The sequence below is a fragment of the Raphanus sativus genome, chromosome 8 (assembly GCF_000801105.2).
Source record: "Raphanus sativus cultivar WK10039 chromosome 8, ASM80110v3, whole genome shotgun sequence".
Taxonomy (NCBI): Eukaryota; Viridiplantae; Streptophyta; class Magnoliopsida; order Brassicales; family Brassicaceae; genus Raphanus; species Raphanus sativus.
In genome coordinates, this window is record NC_079518.1 from 13448125 (window position 1) to 13472288 (window position 24164).

Here is a 24164-nt window from a genome sequence, read left to right on the forward strand (position 1 = left end):
AACTTCACGAGTATATCAGAGAAGGTCAACTTGGTTAGTCACGTTGCATACACCAGTGCAGATGGGGGTTCTCAAATCGATTCTCCTTGGTACTTTGACAGTGGTTGCTCAAAACATATGACAGGAAGCTATGAACATCTTGAGAAACTTCAACCTATCAAGGGTGGAAAAGTGACTTTTGGTGATGGAGGACAAGGAAAGATACGAGGCGTAGGAGTAACTGATAGACCGGATCTACCTCGTCTTATCAATGTATACTATGTTGATGGCCTCAAAGCAAATCTTATCAGTGTAAGTCAACTATGTGATGAAGGCCTAGAAGTGATCTTTAATAGCAAGGAATGTCGTGCTGTGGATCCACAAGGGAACATCGTGCTGTGTGGAATTCGATCTGGTAATAACTGCTATATGTGGAAGCCTACAAACGTGTGCTGCTCAGCGACCATATCTAAGCTTGATCTGTGGCATAAGAAGCTAGGGCACATGAACATCAATGGGCTGACCCGACTTGTTAATGCGGAAGTCGTCAAAGGAGTTCCAGACTTAGAGTCTCAGACGAGTACCGTATGTGGCGTGTTGTCAAGGAAAACAAGTTAAGGTGCAACACAAGCGAATTCCTGAGATTAGATCCAAGCAGTTGTTGGAGCTTGTTCACATGGATCTCATGGGTCCAATAACTCCTGAGAGCGTTGCAGGGAAAAAGTACATTCTGGTCATGGTAGATGACTTCTCAAGATATACATGGGTGGACTTTCTACGAAACAAGTCAGATGCCATTGATAGTTTCAGAATTCTTGCATTACAACTGAAGCAGAAAGGTGGAATCATGGAAATCAAGAGTGACCATGGTGGTGAGTTTCAGAACGAACAGTTCGATAGTTTCTGCCAAAGTCAAGGAATTCGACATCAATATGCAGCACCTAGAACTCCACAGCAGAATAGTGTTGTTGAGAGAAAGAATCGTACACTACAAAAGATGGCTAGGGCAATGCTATGTGGAAACAATGTCCCACCAGGGTTTTGGGCAGAGGCAGTGAGCACCGCATGCTATGTTATAAATCGGGTGTATGTCAAACCTAAGACTAAGACTACACCATATGAGATACTAAAAGGTAAGACTCCCAACCTGAGCCACATGCATGTGTTTGGGTGTTTATGTTACATCCTTAATGACAAAGATCACTTGGGAAAGTTTGATGCCAGAAGTGATGTAGGAATGTTCCTGGGTTATTCAACTAACAGCTCTGCATATCGAGTCTTTAACCAGCGTACCAAATTCATTGGAGATAAGGTGAATGTGGTTTTTGATGACAGTGTAGGATTCTATCAGACCAGAGTCACACAAACAGTTGAATGTGTTACACCGAGTAGCTCTGCTCCGGAAGCAATCATCAAAGAGGAATCTGAGGGAGAGGAAGATTCAAATGATGCACGCGTTGACCTGGATCAAGGAAAAGTGCATAAAAATCATTCCTCGGCTGATGTCATTGGAGGTTTGTTTGATGAAAAGGTTACACGAAAGAAACAAATCAACTTCAAGGAGATGGTCAAGTTGGCATCGTTCATGGCTAAGATAAACAACGTGGAGTGCTACGTCTCTCAGATAGAACCAAAGAATCTTCAGGAAGCCTTGGAAGATGAATATTGGACTGACTCCATGCATCAGGAGCTGGAACAGTTTGAACGATTAGATGTGTGGGAACTGGTTCTTAGACCTGAAGGAGTGAATGTCATTGGAACTAAATGGATTCACAAGAACAAGATAGATGAAGAAGGTAACGTAACTCGCAACAAGTCAAGACTGGTTGGACAAGGTTACACTCAGATTGAAGGAGTGGATTTCGATGAAATATTTGCTCCTGTAGCACGTCTCGAATCGATCAGGTTACTCTTTGGAATGGCATGTGGATTCAGAATCAAACTTTATCAAATGGATGTCAAGAGTGCTTTTCTGAATGGTGTTCTACAAGAAGAAGTCTATGTGACACAACCAAAAGGGTTTGAGGATCCACACTTCCCTGACTATGTCTACAAACTCAAGAAAGCTCTCTATGGACTTAAACAAGCTCCACGAGCCTGGTATGAAAGACTGACCGATTTTCTCATCAAGGCTGGGTTTCAGAGAGGAGGAGTTGATAAGACTCTATTCATAGGAGAAAATGGAAAAGATGTTATCATTATCCAAGTGTATGTGGACGACATAATCTTTGGCAGCACATCAAAACAAATGGTGGATGATTTTGTTCGGACAATGACAAAAGAATTTGAGATGAGCATGGTTGGGGAGCTAAGTTACTTTCTTGGACTACAAATCAAGCAGCTTGTGGATGGAATTACGGTTTCTCAAAGCACGTATGCCAAAAATCTTATCAAGAGATTTGGAATGGAAACCAGCAAAGTCGCAAACACACCAATGAGCACCACTACCAAGCTGTCTCGAGATGATGATGGCAAGCCAATTGATGAGAAACTCTACAGAGCTATGATTGGGAGCCTCTTGTATCTCACCGCAAGTCGACCTGATCTCTGTCTGAGTGTGGGTATTTGTGCTCGTTATCAAGCATCTTCGAAGGAGTCGCACATGAATGTTGTTAAGCGTATCATTAAATATGTGAAAGGAACTTTGGATTTTGGTCTTCACTATACCTTTGAAACTAATGTGAATCTTGCAGGTTTTTGTGATGCAGATTGGGCTGGTTGCTTAGATGACAGACATAGCACTTCTGGAGGTTGTTTCTTTCTTGGGAACAACATGGTAGCTTGGCACAGCAAGAAGCAGAACTGTGTCTCTCTCTCAACTGTTGAGGCTGAGTACATTGCATTGGGAAGCTGTTGCACACAATTACTTTGGATGCGACAAATGCTCGTTGATTATGGTATCATCTCTGATCCCATGCTTGTTCATTGTGATAACATGAGTGTCATAAACTTGTCTAAGAATCCTGTTCAGCATTCTAGAGCATGTGGATATACGACATCACTTTGTGAGAGAGCTAGTTGAGATGAGAATTGTGATTCTAGAGCATGTATCAACCGAGAAACAGCTTGCTGATCTCTTTACCAAACCATTGGACTACAATACCTTCCTAGGGCTTCGTAAGGCCTTGGGAATTGTTAATCTCTGAATAAGTCCTGTCAGAAGAGGAAGGTCACTGCATGTTCATCGCACTGACTAAGTCATTGTACTACTACACCATCAGAACCTTGAGTCAACAAGTTCACTTCTGCAAGTCATCCTCCACGAGTTTATCACTTCTCTCTTAGGTTCACTGAAGAAAGACACTCATCTCGGATCAGGATGCTATCACATTTTAGTTCTGAGTACTGATCACTGTCTGGATTGAACGAGGAAACACTTTAGGAGCTGAGTGTATAAGTAAGGAGAAGAAGGTGTGTTAAACAAAGAAAAGTCTGAGTTACTCAGTAACAGAGAGTTAAGCAAATGGCCTGGAATGATAGATACTCGAGTTGGAACTGGATGCTATCACATTTTGATTCTGACTACGATCACTGTCTTGACTGGGCAGAGAAGATCACAATTCTTAGAGATGGCCCGATCTGGATCAGGGTGTTATCCCACTTTGTGTCTAGACTCGGATACCATCTCATTGCACTGAATTGTCGATTGTACTCTTGGAGTCAAATTTAATCAAAGTTCTTGTCGAGTAGAAGAGACAAGCACAAGATGCTTAACACGTGTTTCCAGACATTGCTAATGAGTGTGAGTGTGAACTTGAGGAAGAATGATTAGCTAAAGTGAATCTTGTGTGTGACAGCTACTCGGCTGAGAAAGAGCTACTAACTTGGGTTGACTCATTGATTTCATTAAAGTTCTTTGTGGTAGATGACTGAGTTGGTGCAATGACTTATGTGTCTTTCTTCTGGACAAAAAGGCATCATGAGCATGCCTTAAATGGTTACGTGTATATAAAGTTTTTCTTGATACTTGTTTGGTGATTCTCGGTTCTCTCTCTCAGGCTCTCACATGGCTGTAAGTGTTGTCGAAAATCACTTGGTCATAACTTTTCTTATGTTGTTTTGGTTCTTTATTTTTCTTTTGGGCCTCACTTATCCTTGGGCCTCTCTTATGTGACTAATAAAGGGTGAGTTGATAAGTATTTTTAGGAGCATTGTTATTATCGCCACTTTCAAAAGGATTCCCAAGCTCAGCTCTCTCTTCTCTTGCCATCGATATGCAACCGCAAAGAAGCTCCCGTCTAAATCGAGGCTCATCTGGTGCTGGAAGCTCGTTTCAGCCTCCCTCGTCGCAGTCGCAGTCTTCTCCACCGGCGCGGAAGCGAGTCCGTCGGCGTCCATCGCGCGATGTCTCACCGGAGCTTGTTGAGCCGGAAAATGAGTCGCTCTCGGAGACAGACTCCGACAATGGTATAGTGAATCCGTTGGGTGAAACTGAGACCTTTGCGAATCAAGCTAAGGAAGCTCGCTATCATGAAAATCGCCAAGATAAACAGAAGGCTAATCATAAGTAGAAGATAAACAGAAGGCTAATCATGCATACACTTTTTTTTTCGTTTTTTTCAGTAAATGTGGTATTTAACATTTTACACATGACTGAAAAATGTATTATTCTAGTCAGTCGATTCTAGTGTGTACAAAAAGAGAAGAAGAAAACACACATGTATGAATTATGCAATTATTAAAGTTAATTTTTGATACTTTGTACTAATTATTTATAACTTTACATAAACACCAAAATACATTAATGTTATTGTTCTCTTTTGAAAACCCAAATAATTTTACTACTGAAAAGCAAAAGTACAATAACATTTAATTTAACACACGGATAACGTGTATAGTGTACAATGCAAATGCATCAAAATAAACGTGAAAAATCAACCTACCTAAAAGAAAAAAACACACGTGAAAACTTCTATCACGATAACTGCAAAAATAAAAAGTATCACGAGAATCCATTTTTGATTTATCTCAACATTTCTGGTATGGTTTGTATGAGAGTTAGTTGTGTAGGAAAGTTTTGACTGAGACTCACAGAAATATACTCTTACCAAAAGAGTAAAGGATTCCTACTTATCCGCAATGCTTAATGTCCAAAATAACCTTTTAGACTTTAGTGGATACTAAATAACTTTGAGGTTTAAACCGAGCAAAATAGTCGAATCTTATATAAAAGCATAGTAAATAACATTTCCCAAATAAGTAATTAAGAAAAAAAACATTTTTCATTCTTTCCACATATATAATTTTGTTTTCTAAGTCGCCTGAGAGCCGCCTCCCTCTCCGGCGGCGTTACGAGCCATGGCTTCGGTGACAGTCGCCAATTTCTGCAGATTCAGTTTAACGACTGTATCAGCGAACATTCTTGTGTCCTCTTCCGAGTTCCCTTCCGGCATATCCACGACGTACGACTCGAGCACCACCGTCCACACCCGTCTCTCCTTCTCGAACCTGTGCACGGTCGTCACCGACTTGTAGTTCACCAGCCTGTGCTCTCCTCCGATGATGCTAAACCCCGTCACTCGCCTCTCGTCGTCTAGTATATCGAGCCTCTCCGTCGACGTGTTCGCCGGCAATCCACTGATCACGATCACGTCGCGCGTGCATCCAACACGCATCTCGAATCCTTCATCGACGGAGCAGGATTTGATGAAGTGTTTGTACGTCTGCGGTTTGTCGAACTGACGGACGACTGACCAGACGATCTCCGGCGGCGCGTGGATTCGCTGCGCGTGGAGTGAGGAGCAGCTTCCTGGACCGAGTTGGTAAGTGTGGAACTCGGCGATGGATTGCGCGAGGGCTGATCGTTCTTCCTGAGTTAACTCCGAAGGCATGGTGATGATTCTTGTGGGGTTTATGCAATCAACCTATGATGGACATGTAAAGAAGAATCACATCTGATGATCTGAAAGAAGATCAAAGAAGGAGAATAAGACAGTAAGTAGAACTAGGTTTATGAAGACAGAAGTAGATCTAGGTTTATGAAGCGCTTACCCGAACAGATGAGCATAAGCTGTTTTGTATGAATATTTCTTCTCATATACTAATAAATAAATACACTTTTATTTTATTTACTACTACGACTCTCTCCCCTAAAAATGGTATCCCAACGTACAATTTGCTTTAATAATTTAAGATTTGGATCTCTTAACAGCTAATTAGCCGAGAAATGTTTGACGTTAACGATGTTAATCATTAAAAGTAGGTGAGTGCTAAAACATATCGATCTTCTAATTGGCTCTCACCATCATCAACTTCTATATCAACAAGTACATGGAGTATTTTATTCATCCTTTGTTTTATTTTCTGCGTGGAATAATAAATTTTGTTACTACTTTTTAGTGAAATAATAAATGCCGATTTCCTTTATGTCGTCGTTTAATAACCAAGTTGGCAACTTGCAAAAAAAATAATCAAGTTGGCAACTTGCACCAGCATCACCTTTGCCATAATTAGAAGAAATCGATTTTTAAAGTAATGCAAATAGAATTACTCAAAAAAAAAAATAGGGTGTATGCAAATAGAAGAGAAAAGAGAGTAGTACAAATAAATATTGTTATATGAGTTATCTAGCCGATGTCCAACTAATATTGTACTCCTACTCTAATATTTTTTTAATGATACCTCGATCCAGTGGAATTTGATAATATATATTATAATATATTACTATGTGTACAAATAATAAAATATTATAAGTTTTAATTGCCGTCCATAATGGTCTACCGTCTACGAGTGTGAAGTTGTAGTGAGAGGTGAGAGGTTTTTTCTCTCTAAAGCGTCCCCTAGTGGGCTTAAGTGGTTCTCTCGAGTGTCTAAGTACAATCTGCATTGGGGTTATCATAAAAGTGGTTAAAACACGTTTTTAAACCAAAAAGTCAAAGAAAACATTGGTTTGTGGTATAATCTGCCTCTCCGTCATTAAAATTCATCTGTTTGTTCATCTTTTGTTTCAAGCATTTAAGGAGATTGTGGGTGGGAGCTAGATTTAAGTGAGATCTGAGTGAAAATTTGCCCTATTTAAAGATGTCTATTGCCATGGATAGAGCGATGATGGCGCTCAACCTAGAAGAAGAAGACGTGCCTTTCAAGATGCCAACACTACCTGGGTTTAGCTCGGCTGAAGATAACAAACTGAGTCTGATAGGTCGAGTTCTAAACCCAGAGTGTCAAAAGATGTCAAACTTGATATACAGGATGCCAAGGAAGTGGGGAAAAGAAGGAAGAGTCCGTGGGGTTGCTCTGTCTGCAGAACGTTTCCAATTCTTCTTTCAAAAGGAGCATGACCTCTTAGATGTTCTTGAGAAAGGGGTCCAAACCTGCAACGAGTGGGTTATTGTGCTGGAACGCTGGGTGGAGAACCCTCCAGAAGATTACCTGCAACATGTGCCTATTTGGGTCCAAATCAGTAAAATCCCGGTGAACCACTACACTGAGAAAGCTCTTACGGCATTGGGGGATATCGTGGGCGAAACCATGGTTGTTGCTTACGACCCATCCAAGCCCATTACTCAGCCGTTTGTCAGGGTTAAGGTTAAGTTCAACGTCGCGAAGGCTTTGCGACCCTCGAAGGTGATTGATCTGGGGGAAGGAAAAACAGCTGTGGTTCACTTTCACTATGAAAATATCCAGAAGCGCTGTTTTACTTGCTTCCGTCTTAACCATGAGAAGTCAATTTGCCCTCTGACGGTGAATCGACGCCGAGAGGAAGCCAGAGTCAGAAGAATGAAAATCCAAGAGGAGTTAGCTCTAAAGCAGCCTATTATCCAGCCTCAGGACCCACTGTATGGAGTTCTCTCCGATGACCAGGTGGGGATAAACCCTGATACAGGCCGTCCTCGAATTGCTGAAGAAGTCCTACAGGAGATGAGAAGGTACCTTCTTGCCAACACAGGGGAGGATCAGGCTATCAAGATTGACAGAGTCATAAACTCAGTCAAAGAAGCTGAGTCTGATCCGATGGTGCAAAGAGCTTGCCTTAGGTTGGAGGCTCCTCCTGAGTTTACCAAAGATCTTAACAGAGAAAAAGGCCTAGTTTTTGATTATGGAAAGCAGCTGGCGATCCAGGAGAACAAGGCTCAGGCCCCTAAACCAGACAAGCTGATGGCAGCCTCTTTCAAGGCTTTCGAAACTCGGAGTCTTCCTGGGAAGGGAGATCTGTACAGCTCAGATGGAAATTCAAGCAGCTTCAACTCATCTCGCTCTGTTTATCCAACGGTTTTCAAGTCAGAGGCTTGGGAGTCTGGCTCATCCGGGACTAACAGAATGCGAATCACTCAACGTAAGAGGCCTTCGAAGGCGAAAAGAAAGCAAAGAAAAGGAGGAGCCGCAAAGGAGGAGCTATGTGAAAGATTTGCACAAAGAGAGGGGAAGCAAGCTGCGGGTGCAAAAAAGAGGAAGCTTGAAGAGAAAGAGGAGTCAGGAAGATCAACACCAAAGGCGTGCTGCCTTAAGGTGATCCCACATGAGGGATTGCCAAACGCCCAATGAGCATTCTGAGCTGGAATTGTCAAGGCTTGGGGCGGCCTCAAGGCTTGACAATTCAACGTCTACGGGAAATGCGTCAATACCATTTTCCGGACTTGCTTTTTTTATCAGAAACAAAAAATTGTCGGAATGTTTTAGTTGATCTTAAAGTTTGGTTGGGTTATGATCATGTTTTTACTATCAACCCTGTGGGTTATAGTGGCGGGTTGGCCCTTTTTTGGAAGAAAAATATAAGGGTGGAAGTGTTATCAGCTTGTAAGAATATTATAGATTGTTCGATTCAACTCGGAGATTTCAGCTTCTTTCTTTCTTGTATATATGGCGAGCCAGTTTCTGATGGCAGGAGCTATGTGTGGGAGAGGTTGAGTCGTATTGGCTGCTCTCGGCAAGAACCCTGGTGCTTGATAGGGGATTTCAACGAAATCTTAAACAATCAGGAAAAATCTGGAGGTCCTCTACGGCCCGACAGCTCCTTAAACCTTTTTCTGAGATGTTAAGCTGCTGTGGTATGGAAGAACTACCGAGCAGAGGTGACAGATTCACTTGGGGAGGCATGAGATGGAAAAAATGGATTCAATGTTGTCTGGATAGATGTTTTGCTAACAAGGCATGGGTAAAACTATTTCCAAGTTCTAACCAACGGTTCCTAGAGAAAAAGAGGATCGGATCATCGTCCAGTCTTTGTTAGTCTCAGGGCCACAGCTGAAGCTTTCAGAGGAAGGTTCTGTTTTGACAAGCGCCTTCTTTTGTACCCTGATGTTAAAGACATGGTTAAATCGGCATGGAATCAAAGACAAGTCAATAGCTCCATCTCTGGGAAAATAAGTAAATGCAGAAGTGTGATGAGCCAATGGAAGAAGAAAAGGCTCTTCAATGCTAAAGATAAAATTCACATCCTGCATCAGAGATTGGAGTGGTTCCAGACGAGATCATACCCGTGTTTCTTTGCGATCAATAACATCAAAAAAGAGATTATGCAGGCGCATAGAGAGGAAGAAATGCACTGGAGACAAAAAAGCAAAGACAAATGGCTTGTGTTGGGAGATAAAAACTCCAAATTTTTCCAGTCTTCAGTCAAAACAAGCAGAGCTCGAAAGGGGATTACTAAACTCAAAGATGAAAATGGAGTTCTGCACTGGTCTGACCCTGCAAAGGGAGAGGTGGCTCTAGCATACTTCACAAAGCTTTTCTCCTCGTCAGACCGAGATCTTATGATCCTGTGTTTCAGAGTATGACTCCCAGGGTCTCAGCGCCGATGAATGAAGAACTCATCAAGCCCATCTCCAGAGATGAAGTCAGAGAAGCTTTGTTCTCTATCAAACCGGAGAGCGCCCCTGGGCCAGATGGGATGTCTGCCTTGTTTTTCCAGAAGTATTGGAGTTTGTTGGAGATGATATCACGAAGGAGATCGAAGGTATCTTTAAAACAAGGAAACTTCCGGAGGATTGGAATTAACACCTACATTTGCTTAATTCGAAATTCGCACTGTCGATTTTAGTTAAGTTGAAACGTAGGAAAACTAAGTTGACCTAGTTTTCCCCGAGGATCCCGGCTATCTGCTGGGCCACGCACGACAAAGTTAAAACAAGTCTAATTCGAGAATAAATGCGTAAAATGAATAGAGCAAAAAGAAAAAATCTTATTTCCAAATCTGCGGAGAACGTTTGGACAACAGGTCGAGATCTCGGCTGTAAGAGCTGTCGATCGTCGCTAGTCTCGAAACCTAGATCTAACCTAGTTGAGTCGCAGCTCGCTAAAAAGGAAATAAGCGCCTAAGTTCTAAATTGCTCTGGAGTGGTTTTTCTCTCTGATTTCGGATCCCCCTTCCTCTGCTCCTAGCATTGCTTATATACTCCCATAGGACGGTCTATCTTTGATGGGCTGAGTCTGCCGTGGGCTGGACTTTTTCCATTTTCGTCGGCTTTCGCGCTTATCGGGAAAGTTGACATTTATCTTTTCGGAAAGTTGTCATTTATTTTTCTGGAAGTTTAACTTTTATCTTGTCAGGCAAAGATAATCGTAAACCGCCGCATCCATCCTTTTAGAAAATCGTAAACTAGCTGTCCGATCGAGTTGGCCCCTTTCGGGCCGTATTCCGACCTTCCGCCGTTTTTCCACGTTTTCTCTGAAAGGATGCTCCTACTTGGATGTCAAGTCTTTCGGAAGATCTTCGATTCATTGCTAAGGCGAATGGCGTTGTAAGATAACCATCACCGTTTTATACGAAGTCTTCCTATCCGTTGACGTCTTAGGGGTTTTTAGAAATCCCGGAACAGAGAAAGGGTTTTATTTGTAAGGACTCGGAAAGTCGCGAAAACACGGATTTCTGGCGACCCGGAGGTTTGGAACTTACGCACGAAGACCAGCCGTCCGAAGACCCGAGCCAGCACGGGGCTAGCCGCCCGGCGACCACGGCCAGCACGGGTGCTAGCCGCCGGCGGCCACGGCCAGCACGGGGCTAGCCGCCCGGCGGCCACGGCCAGCACGGGCGCTAGCCGCCGGCGGCCACGGCCAGCACGGGCTAGCCGCCCGGCGGCCACGGCCATGTTCGGTGTTGGCTGCTCGGTTCCTTCGGCGTGTTCGTGTTTCTCGTGTTTTTAGTTTTCCGTAGGTCTTTCCTTGTGTAGAAAATGTTTCTAGTAGTTGGTTTCGAGACGATGAATCTCGAACTTAATCTTTTCTTAAGGTTTCTCGATTAACAATTGGTCTCTCGAGGTTGCTTTAACATTTTTCATGTTTTTCCGAGACTTTCGGACATCGATTTCGTCTTGACCGATTTTGACCCCAACAGTTAGCCCCCCAGCTAGCTAGGAGCCGTAGGGTTCGTAGGTCCTAGCTTGCAGTATGGCTCGTGAGGAAAGTATGGAGATGAAATCGTGCCGAAGGTCGGGGTGAATAGTAAAAATTTTGCCTATAAAGACTTGCGAATTCTTTACCATTCTTACTTCACCCAAGATTCTCAAGTCAATCTCTCTCTTGCAAATTCTCTCTCTGCTTTTTAAGAAAAGAATGACTTCAAGATTAAAAATCTCGAAGAGGCAGTCTCGCTCGTCCTCGGATAGTTTTCATGCTGAGGAAGAAAATCCGAAGCCCGAGGTTTCGGAGATCAACAGGAACGCGTACTGCGATGCTGTCTTTGGCACTGATGCTCCCCTTCCCGTGATCCCGATTCCCCGGCGACCCTGAGGGCGCGTGGAGAGATCGACTCACCGAGCGAAGTGTCTCCCGAGTATCTCGAAACTCTGCGAGAGTATTATGGAGTTCCGGAGGGAGTCGTGTTCCGCATTCCCTGCGGGAATGAGAGTTCGGAGCATCCTCCGGAGGGTTACTTTACTTGTTATGAGGCGTTCTTGACGCTATGTCGATTGTGGTTCCCAATCCCTGGGGTCATCGTTCAAGCCCTTGACCGTTTCGGAATCTCAATCAGCCAGCTGAACGTGTCGGCTTTGGAGAGCTGGCTCGGCGTGGTGATTCTGAGTTACGAGTTAGGGATAGATCTTAGCCCTGCCGATTTCGAGGGATTATGGAACTCCAAGGCGACGAGTATCAATGGAGTTTACTCCATGAAGGCGAGGACCAACTTTTCGGTGATCCATGGAGTCACCTCGCACGCCAAGGATTATGTCGATCGTTTCTTTTTTGTGAGGATAGACGGAGAGTCTGTTGAGGAAGGCTTTCTCCATCTATTCCCGACGGAATGGCTGTACCGGCGAGGTAAAATTATTGCATCCCTTCTTTTAACATTCAAAAGACGAGTATTGAACGTGTGTTTTTTTTTTTTTTTTTTTAGAGAACAGGTGTCTCGCGCATGTTCCCTCCGATCTTGCGGTGAGGAGGGATCTTTTTAGGTCGAGGCCTTGTTCCTGGAACTCCTTCACTCTCGACCGGATTCGAGGGGCGGTCGCGCTTTTCCGATCGCGAGGTGGTACTCGTCCCTGCGTCAACGATAGGTCCTACGTTTTTGCCCTTTAAGGCAAAGGCGGAGACCTCGTAAAGATAAAGGGATCGCTTTTGATTCCTCGTCGGGAGATGGCGCGACGCCGAGATACGACCCCGGCTTACCTCGGAGAGTCGGGATGTTCCTCCTCCGGGTGACTTCTTTGACGAACTCCCTCCGGCGTTTTCCCGTGACGAGTCTTTGGACAACGAGGAAAGGGACAAAGTGACTGCGGAGGGTGCTCGCTTGGTCAACGAGGTTTGTTCTCGAAACTCGAGTTACTTCTCTTTTCTTTTTATTTGACCTTGGCTTCTTTGCAGGCCGTGAGAGTTTGGAATGCATCGATTGATGGGAGTTTCCGCACCGCCGGTTGGCCCGTTTTAAAGCGGAGGAAACGGCAAGGGAGTTTGCTAAGTATCGATTGGAAATGGAGGAGCAAAATCGCCGGCAAGCCGAAATCCAAGCTCGAGCCCTCGTTCGCGCGGAGAGGAGCGGACGGAGAAGAGCTGCCGCCGAAATGAACCGAAGGGCTGAAATTTTTTCTACTGAGTTCGAAGCTTACAAAGAGGCTCAGGACTTTGTAGGTGATTTTCGCGAGTGCCGTGGTTCGGTCGGTACCCTCGGCAAGATGCAGCGTGGGGGCTTCTCTATTTCCGGCGAACTCGCCACGATGGACAGCTCGATGAGGATATGTGCCAACGCCGAATCCTTTGTTCCCCCAATTGAAGGAAGAATCCGAGAACTGTGGAATCCTATCCAGGTTTCGGAGGATACGGCGGATGTAGGAGAGGGTCCAAACGCAGGCGACGGGGATGAGGAGGTTGATCAGCCCGACTCTTCGTTCGGAATATCTCTAACCGACTGCTATGAATTTGATTATAACTTGTGATTTGGCCAAGTGTGGCCGTTTGTATATATGTGTTGCGATCCTTAGGAGGTCGCATGACTTTATGTTTTTCGGGATCGGCCGTTGGTGGCTTTCGGATCCCTGTTATAAATATTTTTTACGAGCTATGCGTTTTGATTTATACTTTCGTCAAGTGTAGAGGGTTCGAATACGCGTAGTCACTTCGCATTCAATCTCTTCTTTTTGTCGCTAGGTCCGTAGGTTACTTTGTAGCGAACGTTAGGTTTGTAAGCGATAAGAGGCAACTTTTGGGATCTCGTATTCTGGATACTTATGCCTGTGAGATGTCTTAGATACCAGCAAGGCTGGGTTTAGGGCACGACCTAGGTCTACTTTCGGACTGAAGCTGTGCGATGACAAATCGGCTTTCGTTTTGCTTGTTTGCGATTTCGACCTGACTCGTACCGTTCTAGAATCTGCGAAGTGCTTATCGGCTTATATGATTCGTTTGGATACGAGTCGAGCTACTTCCTTTACGAAGAGCTAACCAAAATTTGGATTTCTTGTATAGCGCGCTATGATATCCTTGTCGGATGTAAAAAGGACTCCGTTAGAAGCCGGACTACGAATTTGATTGAGTGAAACGTTTCTGTATTTTTCCGTCGGGGCCAATCGACGGAAATAGTTTTTAGAGTCGCGGATGGACTGTTTAGTGGAGGGATGGACTGTTTGGAGGAAAATGGAGAATCGAGACCTTTTGGGAACTAACGACGTCTCGCGTTCTTTAAAGATGTGATTTTCGTTTTCCTTAATGTTTATGCGTTGAGTAAGCATTTGAATCAAAAGGATTTATCATTTATAATGTAGACTACATGCGAAAAGTGTTTTTGCGGGAGTACAAGGATATCCGTTCCCATCTTCCCCCCCCCCCTTTTGGCGAGGGGGATAGCTGAACTCATCGGGTTGCGATGAGCTGCCTACGTACCTCTTGCGAGGATCAAGCCATCTCGTAGTTCTGCTTCTATCACGGTTGTTATTACTCCACGATTTCCGGCGCCTTGACTGTTTCAGCTAAGTCGGCGGTCGCGTCGGGAGTTGGATCATCCGTTTTTTCGGCGACGGCCTCGAGGATTTTTCCAGTATCCTGAGTTGTGGCCTGTTCGGATAAATCCGAGTTGCTTTTTGCTGAGTTCTCGGAGGTACTCAGGTTCTTCTTTGTTCGCTTCGGGTTAGCTACTGGGGCGTTCCGATTGCTGCGAAGTTTGTGTTCGGCTAGGAAGCAGAGTCGCGACTGTTTTTGGCTTCCCCAGATTACCGCTGTTCCAGTTGGTGTTGGAAATTTGACGCCGAGATGGTAAGTGGACGGGACTGCCTTCATGGCATTTATCCAAGGAGTTCCCATTATGGCGTTATAGATAGCCGGGTTATCCACTACCGCGAATTCGACAATCTTCGTGACTTCTTTAGCCATGACCGGGAGTCTGATTTTTCCGAGGGTCATGGATGTGACGCCCGAGAATCCAGTTAGTGGTCTTGGCTCTGGGATGACTTCTCCGAGGGGTATGTTCATCCTCTGCAGAGTATCGCGGAACATGATATTCACCGTGCTTCCTGTGTCGATGAGGATGCGGCCGACTTCGAGATCTTGAATCACCAAGTCGATGACCAGAGGATCGTAGTGGGGTTTATCGAGTCCGGTTGTGTCCTGTTCCTCGAAGGTGATCGCGTGACTGGGAACGTCGTCCTCCGGACACCATCCGGGGCTTGTCTCGGCCTTCCGTCCGTAGGCTTTGATCGACGACACAGAGTCCTGGTAAAACTGCGATCCTCCGATGACCATGTTGATCCTTTGGCGGTTGTTGTTGTTTCCTTCGCCGTCTTGTCTCCGTTCGCGTTTTTCGCCCGATTGAGTTCCAGGAGCGTTATTGGGATTGGCTCCGTCGGTTCTCGGCGGACGGTCAGAATCTAGGACCAGGTCTTTCATGCTCTTGACCGTTGCTAGTTTGCCGTCGAGCAGCTTCATAATGAGTCTAGCGCCGAGGACTTTGCAGTTGGCGGTGGAGTGACCTCTCGTCTGATGGAACTCGCAGCTGGAATTGTCCTTGTACGAGTTCCGCGTCCAGGTGTTTCCGGAGGTCCTTCCTTGTTCGGAATTAACGGCGTAATTATGTTCGCCTTGGACGTCTTCCCCCTCGTGGTGGACGTACTTGTCGTTACGAGAGGTTTTCTTCTTGCCGGACGCTTTCGATGGTCCATGCTTTTGTGCTAGGATTTTCATCTCTTCTTCCATGATGATGAAATCCGTTGCCTTGTGGAGGGTATCTTGGATGGTGCGTGGCCTTTCCAGAGAAATCCACTTTCGGAATTTTGACTTGTACCAGAGGTTCTTCCTCAGGGCGTCGATGGCGACTCTATCGCTGAGGCCTGTTACCCTGGACATCACGAGTTTGAACCTCTTTATGTAGTCGCGGAGCGGTTCGTCTTCCTTTTGAATTAGGCTCCAAAGGTCCACGTCGGAAGTTTCCCTGTCCATGAACATGGAAAATTGCTTCAGAAAAGCTGAAGCAAGCTGGCGGAAACTTCCGATGGAGTTTCTTTTCAAGCGTGAGAACCATTCGAGCGCAGCACCTCTGAGGTTCTCGACGAACAGGAGACAGCAGCCGACATCCTTTTCCCGCTCCGGAAGTTTAGACCTTGCCATTGCAATCTGGAAAGACTGCAGATGTGCCTTTGGATCTGTGGTTCCATCGTAGGTGGGAAGCTTTATTTTCCCAGGATCCGAGACTCGCGCCTCCGTGATTCGAGAGGTGAACGGGGTTTTTCTCGATTCCTCGAGGAGCAGGTCGATCTCGGGGGCAGTGCTGGTCGCGTGGTGAATCTGCGATTTTACCGCTTTCACCTCGGCTGCAGTTTTGGCGATGTACTCACGCAGATCGTGAATCTCGCTGGTGCCGTTTGCGCTCTTTTGTCTACGCTGGCGGCGATAGGCCCGAGTCTGGTCCTCAGCCAGCCTTTCTTGCTCTGACCAGTAGAGGTCTTCTTCCTCTTCTGTCATGGGTTTTTTCGAAGGCTGCCGCTAGTCGAGCTGACTGACTTCGGGTCCTTCTGTGGTGGACGTCGGCGTCTTCGTCGGACGGATCCGACTGATCGCTGACATCCAGATTGATTCTTTCGACGTCGTCTCCTTCGTTGTCCCTTATGGGAGGTGGAAGGTTGTCCGTCGTTTTCTTCTGTCCCGTCGGAGTGGTATCATCGGGGATGAGTTCCGGGGATTTTCTGGTAGCATCTTTTTCTTGATCTCCGGGAGTTCCGAAGTCAAGCCTCCTGACACGCCTCACTTTGGTGGATCCGCGCGGGAGTTTGCTTTTCGCCGTTAAGGTATTGACCTGTTTAGCGAGTGAAGCCATTAGTTTCTCCTGTTCTTCCGACCGTTTCTGGGCGGTGGCGAACAGTTCCTTCATCTGGTCCAGCATCGCGGTGTTTGCCTCGGCAGTGACCGTTGATACGTTTCCAGCAGGAGTTTTCTCAGCGTTGACATCGACGGTTGGTCCGTCGTGTGTTTGCTTTTCTGCGTCAACAGACATGCTTGACTGGGCGTGCGTAGTTTGCGAGAAAGATAAAGCCGTGAATCCCCCTCCTTCTAGCGCCAAACTGTGGGAACCGAAATTCGCACTGTCGATTTTAGTTAAGTTGAAACGTAGGAAAACTAAGTTGACCTAGTTTTCCCCGAGGATCCCGGCTATCTGCTGGGCCACGCACGACAAAGTTAAAACAAGTCTAATTCGAGAATAAATGCGTAAAATGAATAGAGCAAAAAGAAAAAATCTTATTTCCAAATCTGCGGAGAACGTTTGGACAACAGGTCGAGATCTCGGCTGTAAGAGCTGTCGATCGTCGCTAGTCTCGAAACCTAGATCTAACCTAGTTGAGTCGCAGCTCGCTAAAAAGGAAATAAGCGCCTAAGTTCTAAATTGCTCTGGAGTGGTTTTTCTCTCTGATTTCGGATCCCCCTTCCTCTGCTCCTAGCATTGCTTATATACTCCCATAGGACGGTCTATCTTTGATGGGCTGAGTCTGCCGTGGGCTGGACTTTTTCCATTTTCGTCGGCTTTCGCGCTTATCGGGAAAGTTGACATTTATCTTTTCGGAAAGTTGTCATTTATTTTTCTGGAAGTTTAACTTTTATCTTGTCAGGCAAAGATAATCGTAAACCGCCGCATCCATCCTTTTAGAAAATCGTAAACTAGCTGTCCGATCGGAGTTGGCCCCTTTCGGGCCGTATTCCGACCTTCCGCCGTTTTTCCACGTTTTCTCTGAAAGGATGCTCCTACTTGGATGTCAAGTCTTTCGGAAGATCTTCGATTCATTGCTAAGGCGAATGGCGTTGTAAGATAACCATCACCGTTTTATACGAAGTCTTCCTATCCGTTGACGTCTTAGGGGTTTTTAGAAATCCCGGAACAGAGAAAGGGTTTTATTTGTAAGGACTCGGAAAGTCGCGAAACACGGATTTCTGGCGACCCGGAGGTTTGGAACTTACGCACGAAGACCAGCCGTCCGAAGACCCGAGCCAGCACGGGGCTAGCCGCCCGGCGACCACGGCCAGCACGGGTGCTAGCCGCCGGCGGCCACGGCCAGCACGGGGCTAGCCGCCCGGCGGCCACGGCCAGCACGGGCGCTAGCCGCCGGCGGCCACGGCCAGCACGGGGCTAGCCGCCCGGCGGCCACGGCCATGTTCGGTGTTGGCTGCTCGGTTCCTTCGGCGTGTTCGTGTTTCTCGTGTTTTTAGTTTTCCGTAGGTCTTTCCTTGTGTAGAAAATGTTTCTAGTAGTTGGTTTCGAGACGATGAATCTCGAACTTAATCTTTTCTTAAGGTTTCTCGATTAACAATTGGTCTCTCGAGGTTGCTTTAACATTTTTCATGTTTTTCCGAGACTTTCGGACATCGATTTCGTCTTGACCGATTTTGACCCCAACAAATGTTGTCTTACCTGAAAGAAAGAACGCAAGGAAGATTGAATGGATGGTATTATCGCAAACTCTCTCAAGCAGGCAAGGAAGTGCTCCTCAAATCCACAGCATCGGCCTTAGCTGTCTATGCGATGTCCTGCTTCAGAATGCCTAAAACCTTGATCTCTCAGATTGAAAGTCTTATGGCAAATTTCTGGTGGGGATCGGATTCGGGTATGAGGAAAATTCATTGGGTTGCTTGGGATCGTATGTGTCTTCCCAAAGAGTTAGGAGGAATGGGTTTTAGAGACCTACAGTGCTTTAACCAAGCATTACTTGCAAAACAGGGATGGAGACTCGTGACGCAACCGAGTTCTCTACTGGCCTCTTTCCTGAAAAGTAGATACTTCCCGAGTGGTGATTTCCTTTCGGCGACTATGGGTGCCAGACCTTCCTTTGCGTGGAGAAGTATTCTCTTTGGGAGGGAGTTGCTGGTGCAAGGTCTGAAACATGAGGTTGGGAATGGCGTGAACACTAAAGTATGGCTCGATAAATGGGTGGAGGACCCTAATGATGGAATGCGAGCTCCCTGGATTAAAAATGGCATTTTTGATGTTAATCTGTCAGCTTCCTCTCTGATGGATTATGCTTCTAAAAGGTGGAACATTCAAGCTCTAACGGATGTTTTTGTGCCTGGAGACGTCGAGCTCATTTCAAAGAAACAGCCGGTGCTTAATAGAGAGGACTTTATGTCATGGAAATTCAATCGGAGCGGTAACTTCTCGGTAAAGTCAGCCTACTGGTTGGCCTGTGATATCAAAACAAAAGCCAAGATACCGGAAGCCCTTTCTCTCCCTTCCCCCAACTCGCTGAAAGCTCTTGTGTGGAAGGTATTGACTCTCCCAAAAATCAAGATTTTTCTATGGAAATCTTTGAGTGAAGCGCTCCCGGTGGCTCAGCTGCTTTCAAAGAGAGGCATGAAAGGTGATACGAGATGCCAACTGTGTGGTGAAGAGGGGGAAGATATAAATCATGTGCTTTTCTCATGTCATATAGCTAGACAAGTATGGGCGGTTGCGGGCATCCCTTCACCACAACTCGGTTTTAGCTCTACCTCTGTTTTTCGAAATATGTGGTATCTCTTGGGAGTGAAGAGTTTGAAAACTGCTCCGATGGAGAAGATAAGAGCCTGGCCATGGGTCATCTGGTCTCTTTGGAAAAGCAGAAATGAATTTCTCTTCGAAGGAAGAAGATGGCTGGCAGAGGAGATAGTGGAAAAAGCCCAAAAGGATGCGGATGAATGGTTTCTAGCTCAGGTTGTAGACAGAGAGATCAACCAGCTCCAGGATACAGAACGGCTTTTGCCTAAGGAACCCTGGAAACCGCCGCCAAAAGACTGGCTCATGTGCAATGTCGCTCTTGATTGGGATAAAAGAACTAGAGCGATGGGTGCAGCATGGGTGGTTCGGAACGACAAGGGGATTGTGATTTGCCATAGCAGGAGAGCGTTTGCAGAGATAACATCAAAGGGAGAAGCTAAACTGCAGGCCGTGCTCTGGGCAGCAGAGAGCATGAGCAGCCTTCATTTCAACAAAATTATCTTTGCTGGAGAGTTTGAAGATATCTTTGGTGCAGTGATGCGACCTCAAGCTTGGCCTTCCTTTTTGTTTCAACGTGATGAATTTGTACGCCAGCTTCAGAGCATTGAGGAGTGGAAGGTGAAGATTAGCAAAAAAGAGACAAACAGAGGTGCGTCTTTCATCGCAGATAGTGTCAACAAGTATGGTTTGGTTCAGTCGTATGTTGCGGCAGGGCCACCATCCTGGTTATCTGACCTGTTCTTGAATGAAAGTCGTGGCCTCTCCCATGTCTGATGAGCTGATGTTTTTCTCCTTTTCTGGTTGTGCCTTTTGTTTGAGTAGGATGTGGGTTTGGGTGCAGTTGCTTTACAGGGGTCTGTCTTGTCGTTAGCATTTTTGGTGCCTTGATGGTTAAGGTTGCTAGGGGATTTCTTTTGCTTGTAACCACCGTTTTCGTTCAATGAAATAGTTTCAGATGGAAAAAAAAATGGTCTACCGTCTACATAATGGATCGCCCACAACAAATCCTCTAATAAAAAATAAAAAGAAGAACAAATTATGAGATGTATTTATGTGGGGTACAGGCTGACACAAGTCAGTGTCAAGGTGGGCTACGCAAAGACGGCACGAACTTTTTAAACCTTTCTTGAAATGGAACGAGAGCCCATCTTCCTTAAAGCAGCATTTTGTTAAATCTTAAAAACACCTCTACATGATTTTCTTTTCGCATTTTCAGCTCTTTTATTTATGGATTCGAAGGCTAACTTAGATTTATAAATATAAACGAGGCGGAATAAAAACACCGGATAATTTAATTGTGGTTCATGTGTTATGTAGAATAAGTATAATGTTATTTAACATGATTACCAAAAAAAAAGTATAATGTTTGTTAGAAAGTATAATATGGTTTTGAATTAAAAAAAGTAATACGATTTTGATAAAATATTTAGTTTATAAATTGTATTATAACTTTTTTATAAATTGATTATTTTAAAATTTAAAAGACATAATCTTAGTTATTCTCAAAATGAACAGTTAAAAATTAACTATTTCTGAGAATAAAATAACTAACAAAACATTACTATAAATATGATCTTATTTAAACTGTTTGTTAAGTGATTAACGGAGTTCAAAATTTTTCTTCCACATGCCAAAATTCATACGTCGCATGTCTCTCTTTTCTTTTGCATTAATAAAGTGTTAAATAACTTTTTTTTAGTTTTTTAGTTATTCAGTGCAGAATTAAGTTAAACCGCAAGAAAAATTAGCAATCCTATTTTCTTTTCTAGTAACTGATAGTTACACATGTAATCCGCTCTCTATAACATGGCTAATCGTTTTTACAACACTTTTTTAGAACGCTTGTTTGATGGTTAACACTTTAACAAATTAAGAAACAACTGAATTTCATATCGATCAGTAGCTGAATCTTACAATCAATTAAACGAACTTCCAACCTTTTCTCTATCGAACATTTTCTTTAGAAACACAACACTAATCATACAAAAGTGTGCTAAAGAGAAGATTATTTTTTCTAAACTTTAGGAATATCTCGGGCATATGGATAACTCAGACTGAACTCTCACTATGAATATTCAAATGGGCCATAAAAAATATGTCTATATCTGCATGGTGGCAAAGTGAAATTTAGTAGGATACCTTCAACTAAAGAAAAAATTTACTATCGGCTAAATCATGCTTACCCTATTTTTTTCTGCAATCAATGTGTTAATTTAAACATTTTACTCATTTTAAAATTCAAAATTGTATTATTCTAGCATGTCACAACTCATTTTCATATGCCTGAGTACAGAAGGAAGAAAACATGTAAGAACTTGTATTATTTATTTCTATTTTTAGATCGATACTATTAAAATAGAAGCAACTTTCATCTACTTATAAATAGTCTAAATTGGACCATGTTTTCGGGTTTTTATTATTTCTGCATATACCTAACTTAGCTATTGTTACATAAACTGGGACTTAACTTAAGCCCAACTTAACTGGGACTTTTAGCACTACGAACCCACAACATAAGCATAAACAAATACTCAATCCAAACTAAAATCTGAATCGATATTTATGCTTGAAAACCCAATAACCAAAACAAATGAGTTTATACGACAAAATTTTAGAATGCAAAACAAGATCTGGTCAATCCGCCTAACCACTCAAACCCTCCGGAATTTTGTTCCTTTCCAATGATGTAGTTGTAAACGCAGTAACAATTTATGTGTTCTCTTCATCTCTCTTATATTACTTGGGTTTGATGCAATATGTTTTGTATTGTCGACATGTAGTATATAACTGTCGACAAAATGGAAGCTACCGCTAGTGTCTAAATCACTTAAAATTCCACTAAAACCATTAAAAATATAAGAGAATGATTGAACTTGGCCCGGTTTAGCTTATCTAATGATGTTTCTTGGCTTAATTAAGGTATACTAAAACCTTTTAAACCTTGTTTGGTTACCGTTTACTGTGTTTGAACAACCAAACAAAGTTAAAAAGGTTTTAGTAAACTTTAATTAAGCTAAGAAACAATTTTGATGATGGTTGAAACAACAATTTTGCAGGCCAGATTTTTGTCACAATAATCAAGTTTTGGAACAACAATTCAAAATAAAATTTTAAACATCCAAAATATATTTCAAATCAAGATGAAACAAATGAAAATTGATAAGGACTTTTCAATCCTAGTATCAAAGTAGTATAGATCCAATCTTAAGTCATTTTTGAAGCAATGAGAATACAAGTAGATGCTTAATATATGTGTAATCAATGTAGTGAAGTGAATTCAAACCTAGTGACAATTAGAAACAAGACAAGTAAATGAAAATTTCTATCAATAAGAGAAAAGATTCTTGGAATTAGGCATTTGATTTCAAGTGACTGAAATCCAATATAGTGTGGTAAGCTTTCAGTCAAAAAGTTTCCTTAAGAATATATCCCTAATTTAAACAAGGTTTGTCCCACGATAAATGTTCATTTGCAATCAGTCATTAAATATTAATTCACATTGGTTTTATTGAATCAAGCAATCATTAATAACAACTATATTAACTATCTAAGCACCCAAACTTCAATTCACATTGGTTAGGAAGACAAAAAACAATATCAACTTGGTTCAGACATTTCATCAAACACCTTCCAGATGTGAAATGTTTAGTGATCTAGATTAGAGTGACCAACACTAATCTAGCATTAAGAACAACATATAAGAAAGAAAACATAGAAAACTAATACTAAACATCATAAATCTTCACTTAATCATCCTAATCACTCCAGCTCATGAATCCAATAAAAATCTACTCACTAATCTTCATGAGTAACCTTAAACCCAAGATAGATTCAAAACAAATCATGTTAAGAAGATCAAATAGACTCAAATTACTCAAGAAAGAAAGATTAGATTACTAAATATTTAGGTTTTCTCCAAAATATCAATGTGTTTAGAAAGAAAACAGATAATATAATACTTTTAGGTCTAAATTTATTTATACTAAAATAAAATACTTACTAGATCAACCCAACAACCCTGGGTTGATCCAACTAAAGATGGGTCAATCTGTCTTGAAAGACGGCCGCAACCATCATCATCCTGAAAAATTCACATGCGGTCGATCACTTCATTTCGCAGCCTACACATGTTGCGGACATGGCCTGCAAAATACCCTGGTCGGACTCGTTGTGTCACTGCCGCAACTAGACTCAGCCTGTGAAGATCACCTGAGGCCTCCATGTACCATTGCAGCCACCGCTTGCCGGTGAAAGTCAGCTGCTACCGCACTTCCCCAAAACCTGAAAATACCAAAATATAATGCAGTGCAACCTTACCAAACTTAAATGCTAGGCTAAATGATTAAGATGTACAAGAATAGATGATTAAAACTATGTAAATATGCAAGATATCAACTCTCCCAATAATAAAAATAAAACTCACTTTTCAAATTTGGTTCTTGTACTCTCTCAAGCACCAAAATTACCTCACTTTTCTTCATATCAAGATTTTGCTTCATCTCCGTCAAATTTAGGGGTGTCAATTCGGGCTGGCCGGGCCCGGCTCGGCCCAAACCCGTAAATATTTGAACCCGGCACGGCCTGGCCCGAAAATATTTTGTGCTTAGAATTCAAAGCCCGGCTAGGTTTTTATAGGGCTATAGGGTTTTTCGGGTTTTTTTGGATTTTCGAAAAATAATCTGTTATTGTCATTTCTACCATTTTAATAGATATGAACTTTATAAAAAAATAAGTTTTAATTTTTTTTTAAAATGTAGTGATTTTCAACTTTTCTTATTTATTAAAAAATATTTTACTTTTTCGTATGCTTTAAAAACAATAAACTAACCAAATTTAATAAGATTTAAATAATCAAATATAAATTTAAACT

The 24164-nt window shown here is 43.3% G+C and overlaps 2 protein-coding genes across 3 annotated transcripts; one reads left to right on the plus strand and one right to left on the minus strand.

The window, feature by feature from the left end:
• Positions 1–5115: 5115 nt before the first annotated feature.
• LOC108819009 (abscisic acid receptor PYR1) lies at positions 5116–6172 on the minus strand. 2 transcript variants are annotated; one of them, XM_018591993.2, is made up of 2 exons: positions 5971–6172; positions 5116–5843 (listed from the first exon to the last, which is right to left on the minus strand). In XM_018591993.2, exon 2 carries the CDS (start codon positions 5808–5810, stop codon positions 5232–5234), a length of 579 nt encoding a protein of 192 aa, XP_018447495.1. In that variant the 5' UTR covers positions 5811–5843; positions 5971–6172; the 3' UTR covers positions 5116–5231. The 2 variants fall into 2 exon arrangements, with proteins under 2 accessions (XP_018447495.1, XP_056848726.1); XM_056992746.1 differs by having other exon boundaries at positions 5116–5881; positions 5971–6167.
• Positions 6173–6999: 827 nt separating this feature from the next.
• LOC108820042 (uncharacterized) lies at positions 7000–8463 on the plus strand. Its single transcript, XM_018593035.1, has one exon. It carries the CDS (start codon positions 7000–7002, stop codon positions 8461–8463), a length of 1464 nt encoding a protein of 487 aa, XP_018448537.1.
• The last annotated feature ends 15701 nt before the right edge of the window (positions 8464–24164 follow it).